This window comes from Epinephelus fuscoguttatus, linkage group LG23, assembly GCF_011397635.1.
Source record: "Epinephelus fuscoguttatus linkage group LG23, E.fuscoguttatus.final_Chr_v1".
Classification (NCBI taxonomy): Eukaryota; Metazoa; Chordata; class Actinopteri; order Perciformes; family Serranidae; genus Epinephelus; species Epinephelus fuscoguttatus.
In genome coordinates this window covers 4,935,776-4,957,439 of record NC_064774.1, presented here as the reverse complement: position 1 = coordinate 4,957,439, position 21,664 = coordinate 4,935,776, and the positions used below count along the sequence as shown (strand labels likewise).

The window sequence follows — 21,664 nt, the reverse complement described above, 5'->3', positions numbered from 1 at the left end:
CTACAGCTAAATGGTTAGCCTAGCCTACAGCCTAATCTGTTGATTCCTCTGGCACTGCTGCAAAGGCTGCCACCCTCTCCTCCTCCTCCTCTTCCCTCTGGGTAGCCAAGACACACCTCCTCGCCTGGCCGTTCCTGCACCGCCTCTACCCCCTCGCCCCCTTCCTCTCTCTGGTCTTCCTCTGTTATAAAAATTGTGATCACACTGTTTATTCATGCTATTGTTTGTGCAAGTCATGAAGAATTGTTCCTGTTTCGTACTGCAACATCAGCAGGCAGTTAAGGTTAAGGGAAGTTCAGTAGTATATCTGTAAGAGGAAGTGGGAGAAACTGAGGGTCGGAGACAGGTCGGGGACATATCATCTGGAGGGCAGTGTGACTGGGTGTCGCACCAACTGTAGACTGCTGTTACCTATGAAGTCTGTACTTGATAGATTGGGAAAGGAACTGAAACGGTTGAACTTCAACGCCCAATTGTACTGTATAAAAACTTGCAGTTGATGCTCCTCACGGAGCCTTTTCTCTGTAACCTCATCTTGTGTGTTGCACTGTGAAACGCTCCTTGTACAAGAAAATAAATTCTGTTAAACTTTGATATTTCGGCTCCGGTCTCTATTTGTTTTAAAAGTCATTACAAACAAATTCTTATGACATCCTCCTCTCCCTCTCCCTCTTCCTCCTCTCCCTGTGTCCTGTGGAAGAACACTCTGGAGACGCATATATTATAATCGTACCAACCTATATTTGCCGCACTGTGCCGTGACTATCACATAAAACGTGTTATTTTAGCATTACTGTGCTAATGTTTGCTCGTGTTACCAAAACAATTAGAAATAAAACACTCCTAACATATATCTCACAGATAACCTATATCTCACTGGTAAGCTATAACATCGTAACATGGTTTGGATTCCCAAATAAATATTCACCTCGTCACTAGATACTCCTGAAAAACTCTGCTGTCTGCGCAAGGCTTTTTGTCCTACGAGGCCACCGTCACTTACCCGACGGGAGGGGTGAGTGAGTGAGCGCGTGTGAGCGCTGCAATCTAGAATTTGACCGCTGATGTCACTGTTACTCACCATTTTTACACACTGAGGCTTTAAGATATTTACAATTGAAGCATTTCATACTATCTAAAAATAAGCATTTAACATCTGAACCATCTTTATCACATCTTGAAAATCTCATGATTCTAAACCTGAAAGGGTGAAGTCAAGTTTCTTTATTTTATGGAGTTTTGATAACATATGATACAGAGTCTGCTATAGAGAGGCTCAAGGCCTTAAAGCTAAAAACAATCAATCAATGTGAGAATTAAATTACTGTAATACAAATGGTTACCCCAGTCAAGCTGAACCGTTGGTCCCCTGACATCCCAGGCACTTGTGTTAAATGTTTAGAAGGAAAGGGGACTGTGTTCCATTGTGTATGGGAATATCCAAAATTGCAGAAATACTGGAAAAGCAGTTGTTGGGACTATATCTGAGATTGTTGGAATGAAGGTACCTCACCAGGCAAAATTGTGTGTACTACTTTGCTACTAATTGATGTTGGACTCCTGCAGGCCAGGAGAATGATCGCTTTATCTTGGAGAAAAATGGATATACCTTCGAGAGGCATATGGACATTTTGTGTTGTATTTGAAAGACTGACTTATTTTTGAAAAAAAAGAATTTGAAAAATATGAAAATCTTTATTGGAATTTCTTGGGCATCAGGGAACACAATCACTATGAAGTAGTTGTCTGTGTAGAGTGTGTTTATGTTGTTGTCGTCTTTTATGTTGTCCTTTTTTATCTGATATTTTGTTTTGTTTGTTTGTTGTTACTCATTTATTTATTTTTCTTTCTTTGAATATGTGAGTTATTGTGAATGTTTGTTTTGCTGTCTGTATGTGTGCAATTTGTGGGAAAAAAAATTCTTAAAAATTTTTTTCATGTCGCTGTAAATCAATTGTAGACCACACCACGTACATTTTGCATGTGAATCAAAGGATGATTGTCCAACAAGGATTATGTTCTGTTGCCAGTAGGTGGCGCAGTGACTGTGCATGTTGATGTGTGTCTGGAGTCTTCTCAGACATGTGAAATATGGAGCAGATTGAAACAGTTTGAAACTAGATATGAAGGCAACATTTTATCTTCAGTCCTCCTCACTAACACTCTGTCTCTCTGTCTTTTGCTTTAGAAACAGAGAGTCGGAAATAAAACCAGATCTTACAGCTGTGACCAGTGTTTGAAAACGTTCCCTACGTCACAGCGATTAAAGAGTCACCAGAGAGTTCACAGTGGAGAGAGACCATACAGCTGTGAGCAGTGTGAGAAAGCTTTCACCACTGCAGCACTCCTAAAACAACACCAGCGTATACACTCTGAAGAGAAACCGTACAGCTGTGACCAGTGTGCGAAAAAGTTTTACACGATATACAGTTTGAAGAGTCATGAGAGAGTTCACTCTGGAGAGAGACCGTACAGCTGTGACCAGTGTGGGAAGGCTTTTACAGCTCTCCATCATTTAAAACAACACCAGGCCTTCACACACTCTGAAGAGAGACCACACAGCTGTGACCAGTGTGAGAAAACATACAAAACAGTCGGAACTCTTCATGTTCATCAGAAAGTTCACACTGGAGAGAAACCATTTCAGTGTCAGGAGTGTGGCCACAAATTTGCTCTAAATGCAAAACTACAGCTTCATCATCGAAGATATCACAGTGAAGAGAGACCCGACGTCTGTAAGCAGTGTGACAAAGGCTTCATCACAGCAGGGGAGCTAAAGATTCATCAGAGAGTTCACACTGGAGAGAAACCATACAGCTGTGAGCAGTGTGGGAAACGTTTTTCAAGTCCAAGTAACTATAGAACTCACCAACGCACTCACAGTGGAGAGAAACCCTTCAGCTGTGACAAATGTGGGAAAGCCTTCTCTCGGTTATGTCACCTCAAAGCACACAGTGTCACACACTCTGGAGAGAAACCGCACCACTGTGATGAATGTGGCAAAACTTTCACTCGATCAGAAACTCTTAAAATACACCTACGTATTCACACTGGTGAGAAACCATACCACTGCAGACACTGTGAGAAAAGTTTCATTTCTGTAACAGATCGCAGGGTCCATGAACGGATCCACACCGGACTGAAACCATACAGCTGTGATGAGTGTGGGAAGAGATTCACTCAGCTGTGTCAGCTCAACAATCACAGAAACATCCACACTAAAGAAAAAAGCTACCCTTGTCTGCAGTGTGGGAAGGTCTTCAGGTCCACTAGTTCCCTACTGTCTCATGAGCATATCCACTCTGGAGAGAAACCCTTTAAGTGCAAACACTGTGAGAAAACATTCCCAACATCACAACAGTGCTCAAGACATGAGCATGTCCACACTGGAGTGAAACCATACAGCTGTAAGCAATGTGGGCAAAGTTTTAGAAGTTCATCTTCACAGCACAAACACAAGCTCATGCATGCTGGAGTCAAACCACATCAGTGTGAGCACTGTGACAAACGTTTCTATACAGCAAACAGACTTAGAGAACATGAGCGTGTCCACACTGGACACAAACCCTACTGTTGTGTCAAATGTAAGAAACGCTTCACCTGGTCAGGTCGGCTGAAGACACACAAGTGTGTCTGAATGAGAAACCAGACCTGGATCCTCATGATTCATCAGAGCACGCTGCTGTGTGCGCATAGTGAGTCATGGGAGGAAATGATGAAAAAAGATAAAAATAGAAATGGAGTTCTGCAGGCGCATCGCCGCAATATGGCGGTCACCAGATGCTTCTGTGGTGATGTGGTGTGTTTTGAGCTGATACATTAGTTGAAGAAATTCACTGTTAAAAAAACAGCAATGATATCTTGTTTTTTTACCTCCGTAAGAACACAGAGATGAAACAACATGGATTTTATTTTTTTGAAAAAATTTTTTATTCTAGACAGAAGTGTATAACCTGTCGTTTATGTTCACCTGAGGTGTGCGCCGAGGGTTTTAATTTTTAGTGTTAAAAGTTAAACACTAGTTATCAACAACCAGAAGTGTTTTTTCGTTTGTGAATAATTTTTATCTTAATTCTAGGGTTGCAAGAAACTACCTTTTTGACCCCCCCCCCCCCCCCATGAATTGTTGAAATGATTAATCTGAAAGCAGCTTACAGTCTCCTGCCTGTATGATAGCCGATCCCAATTCACCCCTTCGCCCTACCCCTCGAAAATGCGCATGCCCGTGTAGGGCTGTCCCAGTTCTCTTTCCGTCGAGGGTTAGGGCCAAGGGGGAGGGCTAGATAGCCCTTCAAATGGAGATTTTCCAGACCCACACTCCGAACGGAGGGCTAACGATGGTGGCGAGTGGAAACGGGAGAGAGGCACGAAAAGAGGCCCAAAATATGTAAGTTTGTCTTTGTTAGTAAAAGTGTAAAAATTGCGACAACCATCGAATTAGCTTGGTTTTATGTTCTTTCAGTGTATTTTAGAGCTTTTACTTTTAACAAGCGTGACAAAAAAGGTTGCGGTAACACTACATAATACGGCCTGTGTCTTTAGTATGTACCTCCTGTTCACTTACCACCTACGTTACCCCAACTTCCACAGACGTACCGTGTAACTCCTGCTCACTTCCTGCACGTGTTTCCCCGTGTCTTACAGTATAACTAGGCTGCTTCTTAGAGCGTACCTCCCGTTCACTTACGTCCTACTTTGCCCAGACTTCCAGTGTAACTCCTGGTCATTTCCCACCTACTTTCTCCAGTCTTACAGCATAACTCGCGGCCACTAACCACGTAATTCGCAACATCCAAACAACCAAAAAACATTTACACATCCCTGACAAGCTTATAGACATTTTCTGTGTGCAGGCTTGAAGTGGTGTCTGAATTCTTAGGGGGACATTTCAAGCCCCTAGCCCTTGACACTCTGTTTGGAGGGGCAAGAGCTATGGGTAGGGCTAAAAAAGAGAATTGGGATTCACCCTATCACAATAAGGGGGAGGCAGCGCACTCCACTGTGTTGTTATTGACGTTATGGAGCAGCCTCTCTGCTGGAAAGCCCCGACACTGAGCAGGCTGGGTGTAGGGTTATTAAGGTGAAACAGCCTGAGCAGACAGTTACTGTCTTCCACTTACAGTTGTGTAATGCTGCAGTGTGAGTTGGTCAGCTGGTGTTGTTTGTTAACATCACTGCTGATTGCTGCTCCGCTCCCTTAACGTTAGACTCTGGGTGATGATGGAGTCAGTATTCACAGTATACTTCACATACACCTCGTAAATGTAATTATCTAGAGGTTAAATTCAAACAAGTTTGCAACCGCTGCTGTTTGTCAACATGAATAACAAGTTCACTTTAGCAAATCTACACTGTAGGCTGTCCAGATGCTGCACTGCTCTCACAGTTGAGTTCCGCCACTTCTGTTCTAACAGTATCATTAATAAACGTTTGGATAATTGATTACTGGGAATCGATACCAATTTGTCTTTGTCCGCATTGCGATGCATCTAAAAGGCAATTGTTTTCCCCCATCCCTAATGTACATTATACTAAAACATTATACTAGCTTTGTGTTTGAGAGGAGACACCTGCACACCAGCACAACTGGCCTGGACAGCCACAAAAAGTGTTCCCAGGCTGAGATCAATGCCAACAAATGTCAGTTTATTTCGGACATCCATGCACAACACGACGAGCGCTCAAAGTGCAAAACAGTAATAAAAAGTGATCAAAACAGCAGCAAACGTTTCAGTCCATCATGTTCTGAATAAACTGACATTTTTTGGCATTGATCTCAGCCTGGGAACATTTTTTGTGTCTGTCTCGGCCAGTTGTGTTGGTGTGCAAATGTTTCCATTGTTGTCCATTGTACTGATTCACCCAACTAAATAGGCGCAGTCTCACAGCAGTAACATTAACATGACCTTACATACCATACAGTTATCCTTTGTCAGCATTTAAAACCATTTATTGTATTATTCATTCCTCTGCATCACTTTCCATCACGTTCTGTTGTTTATTTTGTTAGTTCTGTTTTTGTGAAATCACGTATTGGATTGTTTTTAGATTCATAATTTGCTTTTCCTTTAAAACTTTAAGTGCTAACAATGACAGCTGTTCATGAACATGTTACACGTTGTATGAAGTGACTTAATAAAGATTTAATAAAAAGTGAACGTGGATGTGACACATTGAGAGTTTGGAGCTGTTTTGGTATTTTAATACTTTAATAGACTTGAAGAGAATCACTTGATGAAGTCATAAAGAGATCAGACTGTGATCAGTGACGAAGGGGCAGTCGACCAATAGGAAGTGACAGTGTTGCCAAAGAAGAGTGTCGCCTGGCAGTTCATAAATCAATTAGTCTCGATCGGATCTTAGTAAAACCTGTTTCTGTGGCTGCCTTCAGGTTTCCTTCTGCTGTTCAGTTTTCCTGTGTTTCCTTGTGTGTGTGTGTGTGTGTGTGTGTGTGTGTGTGTTGGATTATGTAACTCTATAATGCAGCTGCTCCGGCAGGCAGAGCACTGTAATATCATTTGTGTAACATCATCAAGATACTGCACTCGTTCTGTTTAAAGAATCAGATCCTGGTTCATTAAAGGTCAAAACATGTCCAGAGGAAACTATGTTTAGAAAAGTGTGTGTGTGTGTGTGTGTGTGTGTGTGTGTGTGTGTGTGTGTTCTGTGGGCTTGGATAAGTGTTAAAGAAACTGTCGAGTGTGTGTTGGCCTTCTGCCCGTGTGCACGCCTCCTTCCATGGAAACTCCTGCGTCGAACACACCCACATAGTCTCACAGGAGGATTTGAATACTGAACGACAGAACAGAAGTAAAAGAGAGAGACGGAGGGGTGATGATCAGACGGATGAACATACAGACGGCCGGTGGAGAGATGGAGCTGTGACAGGATGAACGGTGAGTGACAACTTTTAAAGTAAAACAGGGCGAGATGAGATCTGAAGAAGATTTGTGGCTCAGATTAATTCCTGGAAAGTCTGAAATGACACTCTGAGAATTCCCTTGATGGTGTTCAGTGCAGTTTCTTCTACACTCAGCTTTAGAGGTGTTGGTGTTCTGGTGTCATGAGGTCTGTGACTGATGCACCAACTGCTGTTTCAGTTGACTGGCTTTAAAGAAATGTAGTGATTCTAAACTTCATAGAAAACCCGATTTAAGTATTTCTGACGTCTTGTTTGTCGTGCATTTCAACGTCCAGTGAAAACCATGTATTGCCATATTTAGTGATTTTTTTCACATAAACTGTGTTCATGTAAGAAACACTGAGGAACTGAAGAGAAATGAGAATGAAAACTCTAAATAATGACCCACAGTCCTCTGCACAGCGGACGATACGACAGCTGACCGACAGCACGTTCAAATAACTAATTACTAATCAAATAGTCCAGTAATAACAGGAATATTGATTAATTAAGTCAACAAAATATTCATAAATACAAACAACAAAAGCACAGAGCTGTACCTGATTCAAAAACTCATTTGTGCCAGCCTCAAGTCAGATTTTGAATAATGTCTCTTTTGGAGCTGTGTTGTGTTTCCTTATGGTGCTCTGTTGTGTGCTGTACATGAGCGGCTGATGTGCAGCATCATGTGTTTGTTTATGGTGCATGCTGGTCATTCTTCTGGACTAGTACTGTAAGGCAGCAACACGAAAGCTCCTGAGTCCAGGTTGAATTTACCCACGAGGACAGTAGAGGATCGTATCGTATAAAAATGACACTGATAATAGTGTTTTGTTTTATCTCCCAGGTAACAGCTGTGTGCGCCAGAGGGTCAAAGTTCAGGTTGTGATGTCATGAGTAGTGTGTCCTGATTGTGCGTAGACTGCATACAACAATGCAAACTTTTTAGGGCAGCTGCAGTATCTACTAGAAGAAAAAAGAAGTATGTGAAACGCATCCAGACATCAGCCACAAAGAGACACCAAATTACAACAAAGACACAAAACAACTGCAAAGAGACATCAAATGACCACAAAGAGACACAGAGTTACTGCAAAGACAAAATAACCGCAAAGAAACAAAAACAAGTGCAAAGAGACACTAAACAACTACAAAGAGACACAAATCAACCACGAAGAAACAAAAACAACTGCAAAGAGACACTAAACAACTACAAAGAGACACAAAACGACCACAAAGAGACACAAATCAACCACGAAGAAACAAAAACAACTGCAAAGAGACACTAAATAACTACAAAGAGACAAATCAACCACGAAGAAACAAAAACAAGTGCAAAGAGACACTAAACAACTACAAAGAGACAAATCAACCACGAAGAAACAAAAACAACTGCAAAGAGACACTAAACAACTACAAAGAGACACAAAACGACCACAAAGAAACACAAATCAACCACGAAGAAACAAAAAACAACTACAAAGAGACACAAAACAACTACAAAGAGACACAAAACAGCTGCAAAGACACAAAATGACCACAAAGAGACACAAAACAACTACAAAGACACAAAACAAGTGCAAAGACACAAAACGACCACAAAGAGACACAAAACAACTACAAAGAGACACAAATCAACCACAAAGACACAAAACAACCACAGACAAAAGACACAACCACAAAGAGAGACAAAATAACTAGAAAGAAAAAAAAACACAAACAGCTGATAGATCATCAGAAAGTTGAAAACAGACCTGTTTTTATTTTCCCCTGAAAATCAGGTGCTTCACAGAGCTCAGTTTTCTTTGCGTCTTATTTACTTGGTCCTCTGTGCCACTGGATTTTCTGTTCATAGATGGTCACTGGGGTCAAACATTAGAGTAAACTGTTTTTCAGCAGCAGCTATACTATAAACACGAATCAGCGAGGAGGTCAAAGGTCAAAGCAGTTAGTGTTTGGACATGCTGGGAGAAATTAGTGTGGGATTTTCACATAAACATTGTTCACAGTCTGCTGAGTGCAGAATTCTTCATTTCTTGAGTTGGACATGTTGACTGTATTCAGTCCTCAGCTATCAGTCAGTCGACACAAAAACTGTCACACATGTTTTAAGGAGCACACAACAAGAAACTGGTGTAAAAAAGTGAAGTAAGTGTGACGGTCAGTTAATCTAATTTGAGCCATATTATGATCTTTGACATGAAACCTTCTCAGTTTACTGACAACAAACTTTTTATTTCCTTTGAACTCGTGTTAACAGATACATCTGCCCCTCTTTAACAGAGCGCTGCATGAGGTCTGATATTAGAGCACGCTCAGTACATCAGATATTATATTTAATTAGAGAAGCACGCAGTCAAACTTTGAATACGACTTCAGATTTATATTCAGCAGGTGTTTGGTTAATGAAGGCAGCTTTGTTTAAACAGGCTGACTTGTTTGGCCTGCTTTACATACCAGAAACACGCTCTCACACACACACATGCAAACATGCAGACCATTTCCTGGTGTTGTGGTTTTGGCCGGTGGTGTGTTCAGGTACAATTAGAAAGTAACAGTTTGTTTCAGTCTGCAGAGTCAGACAGAGCTTTTCTGTTGTGTCACCAAACCTCCCCTGGAGTCATAAGACAGCCAGAACTATAACTATAATATTATTACTTTCAATAATGTTGTTGTAAGCTACTGTCATTTCCTGCATCTCTCTCTCTCTCTCTCTCTCTCTCTCTCTCTCTCTCTCTCTGTCTCATTGTGTCATGTGGATTACTGTTAATTTGTTATGTTGATCTGTTCTGTACGACATCTATTGCACGTCTGTCCGTCCTGGAAGAGGGATCCCTCCTCAGTTGCTCTTCCTGAGGTTTCTACCGTTTTTTCCCCGTTAAAGGGTGTTTTGGGGAGTTTTTCCTGATCAGCTGTGAGGGTCTTAAGGACAGAGGGATGTCGTATGCTGTAAAGCCCTGTGAGGCAAATTGTGATTTGTGATATTGGGCTTTATAAATAAAATTGATTGATTGATTGATTGATAAGTTATTAAGAAATCTGTATCATGTTTATTTCAGAGTCAGTAACTGATGTTTATTAAAAAATATTCAGCGCAAAAACTCTGTGTGTGTTTTGTTGAAGGCCTGCTAACCAATCCCGTTGGCAACAACTCCTCGGTGCTGGCGGCATGTTTCCACAACGATGATGCGTTCAAGTACCGCGCCTACACCTTCACCTACCTGCTGCTGTTTCCTGTGGCGTTCCTCTGCAACATCGGAGCGCTGGTCGTCTTCTTCCTGCAGAGCAGCCGCAGGTAACATGGGTCTCTATCATTGTGAGGCCTCTCCATTGACTCCCATTCATTCTCAGTCATTATCATTTGAACACACAAACATACACGTATGTCTGTCCCTTTGATGTCTCTCCATTGACTTCCATTTATTCTCAACCTTGAAGGAAGAGAGTACCGAGCCGCTGCGTACATGTGCACCGCCATCCATGATCATCAAAACACAGACACACAAACGTGTATCACTATCTTTGTGAGGATTCTCCACTGACTTCCATTTATTCTCAACCTTCATCATCTGAATGTACAAACAAACATCTATGTCTATCATTTTGATGTCTCTCCACTGACCTACTTTAATTATCAGCCGTCATTATCCGAACACACAAACGAACATGCATCTCTGTTTTTGTGAGGCCTTTCTATTGACTTCCATTCATTATATGCCTTCACCATCGGAACACACACAAACGTGTATCTCTATCTTTGTGAGGACTCTCCATTGACTTCCGTTCATTCTCAGTCTTTATCATCTGTAAACACAAACCTGAATCTCTGTCTTTGTTAGGCCTTTTTGTTGACTTCCATTCATTCTCAGCCTTCATCACCTGAACACACAAACACATGTCTATGTCTTTGTGAGGCCTTTCTATTGACTTCCATTCATTATATGCCTTCACCATCTGAACACACACAAACCTGTATCTCTGTCTTTGTGAAGCCTTTTTGTTGACTTCCATTCATTCTCAGTCTTCATCACTTGGACACACAAATGTGTATGTCTATCATTTTGATGTCTCTCCATTTACTTTCATTCACTATTTGCCTTCATCATCAGGACACACAGAAAAAAAACATGTATGTCTGTCTTTGTGAGGACTCTCTATTGACTGCCATTCATTATATGCCTTCACCATCTGAACAAACAAACATGTATGTCTTTAAGAGGCTGTGGCGCGTTCATTTTTTAAGCTAGCACAAATGTAGTGGTATTTCGTGAAACTAGACAACCTAAGGCATCCACTGGTACTGACCATGTCACTTGTCGGGAAGCAGGCTAAATGACGCTTCAAAGTTTGACTAAAAAAATATTGGAGAGGCAACAGCTGCCATTGACACTGTGTCACTGAATGTCTGAAGAATGTCTGTATTGTACTGTTGAGAAATGAGATATAATCAGGTGCTGCTCTCCATCTCTGTTCATCTCAGTGGATTGAAGAAGAACCTGTTTTTTGTTTCCATTTTTAGCCTGTCAGCTGACGTCACATCTAATATGCCACACAGCAGCTTTTACTGTTCAACAGAGATGTTATCGATCAGCACGAAGGCTGATAGGAGCATATTTTAGAGTATCTGCAATCTAAAGATGATCAGATGTTGATGTTCAGTATCAAAGGCGTCAGACTGAGACGTCCCCACTGTTCAGACACGGTCCTGAGCTCTGACCTCGCCATCACATCAGGATTTCAAACTGCTGCTTGTTGTTTACAATCTGACCGTTGAGTTCATTTGCATACAGGTCAGGCACACGGGCATATGACTAACACGCCTATGTTTTATGCAAACCTCATATCGTAACACGATCCAAGATCCTCAGGCTGAAATAAAAAAAGTCAGTAAAGATGTTTAGAGTTCATGTCCTCTGCAGATGCTCTGACATCAACATCTGTCAGACACTGTGTCATTAAGTCACCTTTAAACACTCGGAGTGACTGTTAGCAGGTGGCGCTCTGCAGTGCGCTGATGATGGGCGGAGCTAAGCTATTTTAAAACAGTAGAAGTAATGATGAGTCAGCTGAAATATTTTCATCAACAGCTGGGCTCCTTAATGCCTTTGTTACAGCAGACTATTAAATTATTAACTTTAAAAGAAGATGAAATTTTACATATTACGGTAATGTTCAACTTTGGTGTGAGGACATGGATGTGTAAAGATAAACAATTAGCAACATCATAATATGACAAACAATCTCACCTTGTAGCCATCTTTTGTCTCCTCTTCTTTGTGTTGCATCATGGGTCAAATTTTTTTTTTTTTTAAACTTTCTGAACTAGAAAAGCACTCAGAGAGTGCAGACCTCTGCTAAGTAGGTGATATTCCCTCCCCCTCTGCATCAGATTTTGCAGCCTGCATCACAATTAGGTTATTTGCATCACTATCATTATTAGGTTATATATGCCGTACGTTGGCTAATGTTAGGTAATCGCTAACGTCTAGCTAACTTTCACTAACCGCTAACATTTGTCAATCGCTAACGTTATGCTACCTTTTGTAAGGGCAGGAATAAACACACCTGGTAACAATCAGATCAATGGTTACCATTCTGGCATTTTTTGATATTGCAGGGAGCCTAGCATGCTCGCCACTGCCAACCAGTGGCGCAGGTCTGGTCATGGAACGAGTCTATTCTAAAACTTTGTGAATACACAGTGCTATTTTATTATTTTATCCACTTTGCTTCAACTGATCACCACCAAAATTTCATCAAAATGCGTTCATAACTTTTTAAGTTATTTTGCAGACGCACAAACAGACAAACAGACCAACGCTGGCGAAAGCATAACCTCCTTGGCAGAGCTAAAAATGCTGTGATTAAGACAGGGCCGTAAACACTGTGCAACGGTAATGACATCAGCATGTTCAGACACAATTTTTTTTTATACTTCTTGGAAATCATTATATTTGAGTTCTCCCCAGTGACGCTTCCCAGCTCCTCCTGTGGGACCCTGAGGCGTTCCCAGGCCAGATGAGATATTTAATCCCTCCAGTGTGTTCTCTTTTAACATGAAGGAGCAGCGGCTCTACTCCGAGCTCCCTCCAGATGTCTGACTCCTCCCCCTATCTCTAAGGCTGAGCCCAGACACCCTACAGAGGAAACTCATTTCAGACGCTTGTATCTGTGACTCATTCTTTCAGTCACTACCCAGAGCTCATGACCATAGGTGAGGGTTGGGACGCAGATGGACCAGGAAATCATTTCATCGCTGCAGATGCTGCGCCAAACCGCTGCTCCATCTCACCCTTCATATTTATCACACTACATTGAGGGGAAGTCCTGAAATGTGTCTCTGGATACATCACAGTAATGAGTTTATGACTCAAAAATCAGTTCAAAAACATATAAAATACTAATTTGGTCCCAAACAATGAACTGTGTCACACAGCAGACACAGTGAGCCTTCAGATAAAAGTCCATTATTAAAGTTTTATGTCCACTAAAATCTCCACAGACAGCTTAGGTTGACTTTGTGAGACTCACCGGGCTGTGGCTCAGGAGGTCGAGCGGGTCGTCCACTAATCAGAAGATCAGACGTTTGAGCCTCGGCTCCTCCTGTCCGCATGTGGAACAATCATTAACGCAAACCTTGTGGTTAAACATTCATAAATGCTCATTTGAAGCTGTTAGTAATGTTGAGGTGTAATGTTGCAATGTTTTGCAGCTCCGGGCAGATTGTCTGGGAGCTGTCTGGGCCCCGAATGTCTCTTTTGATAGTGAAGGTTGCCGGCCCCTGACCTGACCTATGACATCACACTTTCCTCTAGATTTTGGATTAGGGAGAGAGTTGTTCATGTTAACTGATATTTTTGGACTCTTTGAGAACATAGGAATGACACGTATGAATTGTATGAATGACTCACAGTCCACACAGATCCGAGCACATGACTCCAGGTGAGAGTACTGCAGTCAACACATTGGTCACATGATCGCAGCCTTCCAGTGAGACATGTATGAATTTGGGCGCACTGCTTATTGTAGGCAAACATATGAAGATGTGGTGACAGTCTGAACTGGGTGAAGTTCCCCCTTTTTTAAAGTCGCCGTCTGTGAGCTGTGTAATGTAGAAATGTTTCAATAAATAAAGTGTCAGATAAATATCTGTGTCTCCATGACAACAGACAGGACGTGACCCTGAGTTAACCCTTTATGTGAGAGAGGACTGTAAATATTTGCATTGAGCTGCAGGAGCAGGTTTCTGTTTCCTGCCGGACTTCATAATAAAGTGTGTTTTATTACCGAGGTTAATTTGCCTGCCGACAGTCTGCTGCTGTAAATATTTACACCTCTCACCTGCTGCTTTAACCTTTGACCTCTGGAGAGCATCGTTTACACTCGTCCACCTTTAGATCCACAGAAATATGTACACAACAAATAACTAAACAGACGCTTCCTGTCACAGTTCATATTACAGTTCATGTTTTACTCCGACTCTCTGTCTCTGCAGAAACTCCGCCTCCTGCGTGGTCATGATGAACCTCGCCATATCAGACGGCAGCTTCTCCCTCACCCTCCCGCTGCGATTGGCTTATTACTTCAAGGGCGGGGTGTGGCCCTTCCCTGATTGGCTGTGTCGACTGTGTGTCTATGGCTTCTACGTAAACCTGTACACAAGGTAACACACACACACACACACACACACACACACACGCACACACACTCAGCAACACAACGAAATGACCTTACAATCACTCTTCCTCTCTCAGCATCCTCTTCCTCACACTCCTGAGCGTGCTACGTTGGCTCGCCGTGGCCCAGCCCCTTCGTCACCGCACTCTGGCCACGCCCACTCGGACATTACTGGTGTGTCTGGGAGTCTGGCTGTTTGTGGCCGTATCCTCCACCCCCTTCCTGTCCAATGGGGTGAGGAACAGGTGAGAGTGTGTGAGCACCGTTTTGCTGCGGTTTCCAAATGAAACAACTAAGTTTTCGTTCTCGTTCTCCGGTACGTGACGTATAAAAGAGGCGTGACATCTGCTGCGTCGCATGCCGTGTTTTATGGATGTTGCTTTAAAGTGACGGCTCCGCAGCACAGATGTCTCCTTTTGTTAAATGTCTGTTTCCTCAGCTCCTCTTTCCTTGTCTCCTCCACTCGCATCTCAGGTGGGAGGTACTAAGGCATGAGGAGAGGAGGTGAGGGAAGGAATCAAGGGTGTATAAACTGAGCAGAGGAGAGGTTGTTTAACACACCACCATGTCGTTGTGTAAAAAATACTTCCCTACATTTTGTCGCGGCTCAAAGCGCCCTGGTTTATTTAAATTCATCTCACAAGTGTTTGATTTTTGTGACTTATTTGTTGAAATTTTAAAAGGACATAAATTAGGGAAATATGTCCAAAAAAAGGCTCAAAGTATGTAAACTGTATTTGCTTTTATTAACTTTATCTTTTAATCCTAAGTGATTTTTTTTTACTTTATCTCCTTTTCAAAAATTTTGTTTATGTTTTTTGTTATGATTTTGTGTGATTTGTTACAAGTGTCAAACATCTTTCAGTTTTTTGATATCTCCAATTTAATTTCTTGTTTTTTTAAATCTTTTTTTCCTTTTTTTAGTTTAAAATTATTAAGTTATGAAATATATTTATATAATATAATAAAGTGACAAAATAATATGACAAAGTTTTTAAATTTTTCGCCCTTTTGCAACTGTGTAGCTATCTTATTTAAATAGTTTATTAATATTTTTTACTTGATCTCCATGTTAATTCTCCTTTAATTTTATCTCCTATTTAATTTTTTTATTGATCTTTTTAAAGTTATTAATTTCTTAAGAAATATTTTCTTAAGTTAAAAAGTTATAGAATATAACTATAATATGTTTTGAAATTTATTACCTTTTTTAAAATTTAGCGTTTTAAAGTTGTGACTTTTTATTGAATAATTGAATTTAGCTATAATTTTTTTGACTTTTTTTTTACTTCGTCTTTCTTGTAAAATACCTTTCGCCCTTTTTTTTATTTATTCTTATCCCACTTAGGTAGACTCTACATTTAAAACAAAGGTAAATTTTTTTTTTTTTTTTTTTTAAAAACTTTATTATTATTTTTTGTAATAATTTTTGATTAATTACAAATTAAAATGAATTTAAAAATAATAATAACTTTTTCAGGAGAGTCAGTCTGATTTTAAAAAACAACAGTGCAGTTAAAGAACTGCTGTTTTTTGTTTTGTATGTTTTTTGATGGATTGACCTCCTTCCAGACAGCCATTGATTTCACTTCATGTCTATACAAACAGACCGGCTGCTGCTGGGTGAAAATCCATCACAGGACCTGCAGTCAGTTTGTTTTCATAGAAACAAAGTGGAGCGATGGCCGTCGGGAGGGAAACCTAAACACTGATGGGAGGTTGGAGGATGACTTCATGACTGAAACATAACAGGCAGAAGAGCAGCATTATGTTTACTGGAGTACATTTTAACTGTCTGACGAGCTAAAAAAGATCTTTAAAACAGTGGAGAGCGTTTGCTTCATCAGACAGATGTTTCCTGCAGTTTGATTTTGTGCATCTAAAGTGAGGGATTTCAGCTGCTGCTGTCCTCACAGTGACTGTAGACACACTGCTGTCATTCAGGAATATGAATATAACAGAAGAAACCTGTTTTTAGGAATAGTTTTTATTTATTTATTTATTTAAAGAAGTCTTCATATAAAAAACCTTCCTCACACATTTTTTTTCCAAAAGCCAGACAGAAATAAAACAGTAATGAAACATGGTCCAGGTTGTTGTGACCCCACAGAGAGTTAACTCCATCTCTGCAGCTCTGCTGAGCCTCTTTCGCTTCTCTTGGCTCAGGACAAAGATTTTGCTGCTAACAACATCTAATGTTCATTCAACTTTAAAGTTCACAATCCCATCTTTGCTCCCCAGAGAATCAAGCCTTTATATTTTATTGTCTTCCTTCAGTGCCGCCCTCGGGACAAACTTTACCTTTTAGCTCTTTATCTCAGGAGAGATAACTCCTCAGGATACTGTTTGTTCTGTCCTACATTTCACGATGGATTTATATTTGTGTGTCAGCTCTACACATGTGGCCTACGCTGTTGTCAGCATTTATACTTGTGCAGTGGTGTCTGTGTCACTCTGCAGTTACACCTCCTAAACACTAGTTGGTGGTAGAGTTTCTGTGAAGTGCTGTAAAGTTTAGTTGAGTCAAAACACACATAAAATGTACATTAAACACAATCAGCTTCACTATAACTCGCAGCATTCACAGACAAACACTTGTCTTTATCTGGACACATTTTCCCCACAAATACAACATGCTAACGTTATTAGCACAAGCCTATGGCATTTTACATTGTATAAATTAGCCTAGTGGCTAGCACAATGTTTTCGGTGCTGAGTGATGAAGGACAGTGTGTTACGTCTGTATTTAATGAAATCTGTGGTTAATGTGTTTGCTCATCTTTCCTCTGGTTCTCTCTCTCAGGGCAGGGTTTCCTCGTTGCTTTGAGCCATCCAGCCCCTCCTCTTGGGGGCGTGTCCTGATCTTAAACTACGTGGCGGTGGTTCTTGGCTTCCTCCTCCCTTTCCTCACCATCATCTTTTGCTACAGCAGAATCATCCGGCGCCTGATGGCCCCCTTCAGCACCCAAGGCAGCCGTCAGTCCAACGACACTCGCCATCGCAACCGACGGCGCTCGGTTTACCTGGTCACCATGGTGACGGTGACCTTCCTATTTTGCTTTTTGCCCTATCACGTGATACGATCTCTGCACCTGCATGCCGTTTGCGAGCACTGGAACTGTGCTGTCACAGTGGCGCTGCAGCGGGCGGTGGTGGTGACGCTGTGTCTGGCGGCGTCCAACAGCGTGGTAAACCCACTGCTGTATTACTACTCCACCAGGACGTTCAGAGACAACATGAGGGACGCTCAGTCCTCTCTGTTGTCCAGCAGGGGGGCGTCCATGAGGCAGGGACTGTCTTTGATGAGGAGAAGGAACACCACCTGAGTCGACGCTGCAGCTAAAATAAACTCCTTCCTTATTTCCTAAAATATTCTGCTTCCTGCTGAAAACACCACGCAGATTTTATTTATTTCAATGAAAACAAATATTTATAGCATTCGTCTGAGAAAAAGGAGTCGCTTTTCTGCCTAATGTGGATGAAAAGAATTTGGTGAAAGTATGAGACAGAAGTCACTGGCAGCTCTGCAGACGGTAGTCATTCAGGAGGAGGGTTCAGAGGTCACTGAGGTGTGGTTGCAGAGTCCAGGGGTCGTTGAGAAGAGTCCAGGGGTCATAGAGGAAAGTCCGGGGGTCGTTGAAGAGAGTTCATGGGTCATTGACGAGTCTGGGGATCATTGAGGAGAGTTCAGGGGTCGTTGAGGAGAGTTCAGAGGACATTGAGGAGTTCAGAGGACATTGAGGAGTTCAGGGGTCATTGAGGACAGTTCAGGGGACACTGGGGAGAGTCCAGGTGTTCTTGAGGAGTCCGGGATTTGTTGAGGAGTTCAAGGTTCGTTGAGGAGTTCAGAGGTCATTGAGAAGATCCAGAGGTTGTTGAGTAGTCCAGGTTACTGGGGAGGGTCCAGGGACTGTTGAGGTAATTGAGGAGAGTCGGGGAGTTGTTAAGGAGTCCAGATATTATAGATACTGTTGACGACGGGGTTCCTGTTATATGAAAACTCTGAGCAACAGCTAACACAGGCACACAGGAGAAGGTGTTTCCAGAGTTATTTCACTGTAGTTAATGTGTAGCCTGCAAACTGTGAGCAGAGTTAAAGATCTCCCAGACAGATTTGTCTGCTGTCCTTGTTGAGTAACTGCGCCCTCTGCAGGCCTTGCACTAAAAAGCACCCTGTCAGATCTCATTTGACACAACTGACTGAAAGTTCGCTCTTAGTCCTGACAGATTCTGTATTTTTATCTTCATGTTCAGACTCAAACCAACAGTGCATGTGTCTGCCAGCAGGAATTGTGTCATACACTGATTTTTTTTTTTTTTTAATTGATATCATATATTAGTGTTTATGAAGGTTTCTGTCGGACTAACGCGCTGCACATGAGCTTTGTGTGTGTGTGTGTGTGTGTGTGTGTCTGTAAATTATTGTTTGAAGTGTAAACATGTTTCCAGTGCAGAATCTTAGTGTTTATTTGGAAATAAATATCAGTCACGTAGACAGGAAATATCTCCTGCTCTTGTTTCATACTAATACACATTTGTTTGTGTGTTCAGTGTTTCCACAGAAATGTCATGTTTTAATGTCTTTGATGTGTTTCTTTAGAAGGAGCTAAGGAGGAAATGTATTTTCCAAATGGGAAAACATCGGCCACAGATGCTTAGCAACTCAAATGTCAAATAACAGTCACAGTTCAAAGGAAAATGACTGTTGCTCCACTGATCATAGATCTGTTACGACATCAGGCTGACATCAGATATGACCAGAGATCAATGATAAAAACAGCTGTGAATATCATCAGTCTGAATCTGTTCAGGCTCAGGATGGTTTTATGGCTAACACTTCACAGGAGATTTCTTAATGGTTTGACTTTTAAAAAATATATACAAAATCTCACAGGTTTAGGGCACATGGAAGACCTGAACACAAGTTATACACAGCCCAGTCGAACCCATCCTCACTGTGACCTCGTCACATGTCCACGTCTGGTCATGGACTCTCCACGTCCACATATGACGTCCAAGGTACCCTGGGTGTGTTGGTTGTTGACGTTCTGGGACGCCGTGTCAACTTCAGCCTGTTACATGCATTGTCTGTTTTCAAAATACACTTCTGTTTTCACAGGAAATGTACAGTTTGCATACAGTCTCTATCAAAATAAAAGCATTGCATCAGTACAGATGTTTTTCGACTCCAACAACAAATGCATGTGGTTGGGTTTTGAAAAAAGAACAGGGTTTGGCTTTATAATCTTACGGGAAGGAAACGCCGCTCTCTCGGTGGTCACCCTTCCACCACCCCGCCCCACTTAGACTGGTGCCCCCTTCACTTTCATTCTCGTCCTGCCGTGTTTCCCCCGACGCTGCCAAGTGCAGTTAAACTATAACATCGACCAGCCACATGTCATGCCGATGTGAAAAGACGGCTTTTTTCGTCAGTGTCTGACTACCCAAGTGCTGGATTTCGAGTTCGGACTGAGAGCAGGTAGCCCAGTTGCCAGTAGAAATGCTGGTTTTGTACAATTCTACAAACTATGGACATGTTTGTATGTTAAATGTATCATAAACTATTCTAAAGTGATGTAGTACATGAGCTGATTTTGTTTTCTGCATAGTGTGTCCAACCTGGTCTCACTCAGAAGTCGCTGAATACTTGGTCGGTGACTTCTGGTGTCAGGCACCAACAAGAAAAGCCGTCCTTTCACATCAGCATGTTACGCAGCTGGTTGCCGTTGTTGTTTAACAGCACCTAGCGGTAGGTGGGAGGGGTGGTGGCTGGGTCCAACAACCCCCGACTTTCACCTGAGAGGCTGGTGTTCGCTTCCTGTAAGATCATAAGGCCAAACCAGCCCTGCGTTCCAAATCACATACTTCTACTATATACTTTTAGTATGTACTGCAGCTGCCCTTAAAAAGTATGTAGTGTAGTATGCAGTATGCATGCAGTATGCATACTATTGGGACACACTACATCCGCCATCACATCGCTCCCTGAACTCCGACCCTCTTGCTCACTTCCGCCGCCGTCCGTAGCGCCACATTTGAGTATTTTGTGTTGTTGTACTTCGGAGATGCAGCAAATCTCCTCTCGCATACCGTCGGAGGTGCCAGAGAGCTCTGTTGCTGTTATGTCGTCATGTATGTTGTTGTTTCTAATAAACTGACGTGTTCACGTGAACAGTCCCAAGCCTATTATTAGTGACCTGTCTATTGAACTAGTCACCAGTAGGCACATTAACCCCCTTCACACACAGCTCTCTGTTGCTGGCAGATGTGTGTTGTTAAATATTTTTACAGCTATGCAGCAGCTGGCACTATATTCTGTCTGCACGTGAAGCAGCCTTACATTCACATTACTTTTATTTGTAGTGTAACATACCTGCACATTCTTACTACATTACTTAATATGTGTTTGACTTTTAGTATTTATATATTTACTAGTCTATACTGCTCATACCTGGCCCATAGTGTATTCATATTTATCATATTCATATCATATTCATTCATTATTCATTCATATTCATATTCATAATCATTCATTCATTATTTATACCACACGTACACCACTGCCTGTACTGGTAGAATCTTCTATATTGTAGTCATAGTTGAACCCTAACATTGATTATACTGTAATCACAATAAAGCTGAATGTTGTAACCGTGTTCTTGCGAAACTGTATGATATGTGACAGTATATAATCAGATCATTGCAGTCCTAATATGTAGTGTCTTAGTATCTCAAATTAAATAAACCATGTATGAAAGGAAGTGTGGGTGTTGGTTGTACACGCAGCTCAGTCAGTGTGACGTAACTTCCACTGCGCAAAGGATTGTGGGTCAGAATGGCCAAAGAAGCATGCTGACATGCATACTGCGAAATATGGCCGGATGTAGTAGAACATCCTGGTACTTTCGGCATACTGCATCTGACATACTATGTATTGGGACACACTAATTCTTTTTCTGGCATACTGAATAGTATGGTGGTATGGGTATTGGAATGCAGGGCCTGTTCTTTTGTCCTAAACCCAACCACGTGTGTGTTGTTGAAGGAAAAAAAAAACATCAGTTGGTGGTGTTGTACCGATGTAGT

The 21,664-nt window shown here is 41.7% G+C and overlaps 2 protein-coding genes across 11 annotated transcripts in view; both read left to right on the top strand.

Moving 5' to 3' along the window:
* Positions 1–6,221, top strand: part of LOC125883750 (zinc finger protein 709-like) — a 40,223-nt gene extending 34,002 nt beyond the window's left edge. For 4 of the 9 annotated variants that reach the window (XM_049568284.1, XM_049568283.1, XM_049568282.1 and 1 more), the window contains one exon: positions 2,189–6,220. In XM_049568284.1, coding sequence (XP_049424241.1) covers positions 2,189–3,637 — 1,449 coding nt within the window. In that variant the 3' untranslated portion in view covers positions 3,638–6,220. Of the gene's footprint in view, positions 1–2,188 lie in introns of all 9 variants that reach the window. The other 5 variants (XM_049568277.1, XM_049568276.1, XM_049568275.1 and 2 more) reach the window with 2 other exon arrangements.
* A 562-nt stretch (positions 6,222–6,783) lies between these two features.
* cysltr3 (cysteinyl leukotriene receptor 3) lies at positions 6,784–20,764 on the top strand. 2 transcript variants are annotated; one of them, XM_049568324.1, is made up of 5 exons: positions 6,784–6,896; positions 10,025–10,196; positions 14,397–14,564; positions 14,656–14,823; positions 17,382–20,764. In XM_049568324.1, exons 1-5 carry the CDS (start codon positions 6,890–6,892, stop codon positions 17,902–17,904), a joined length of 1,038 nt encoding a protein of 345 aa, XP_049424281.1. In that variant the 5' UTR covers positions 6,784–6,889; the 3' UTR covers positions 17,905–20,764. The 2 variants fall into 2 exon arrangements, with proteins under 2 accessions (XP_049424281.1, XP_049424282.1); XM_049568325.1 differs by lacking the exon at positions 14,656–14,823.
* The last annotated feature ends 900 nt before the right edge of the window (positions 20,765–21,664 follow it).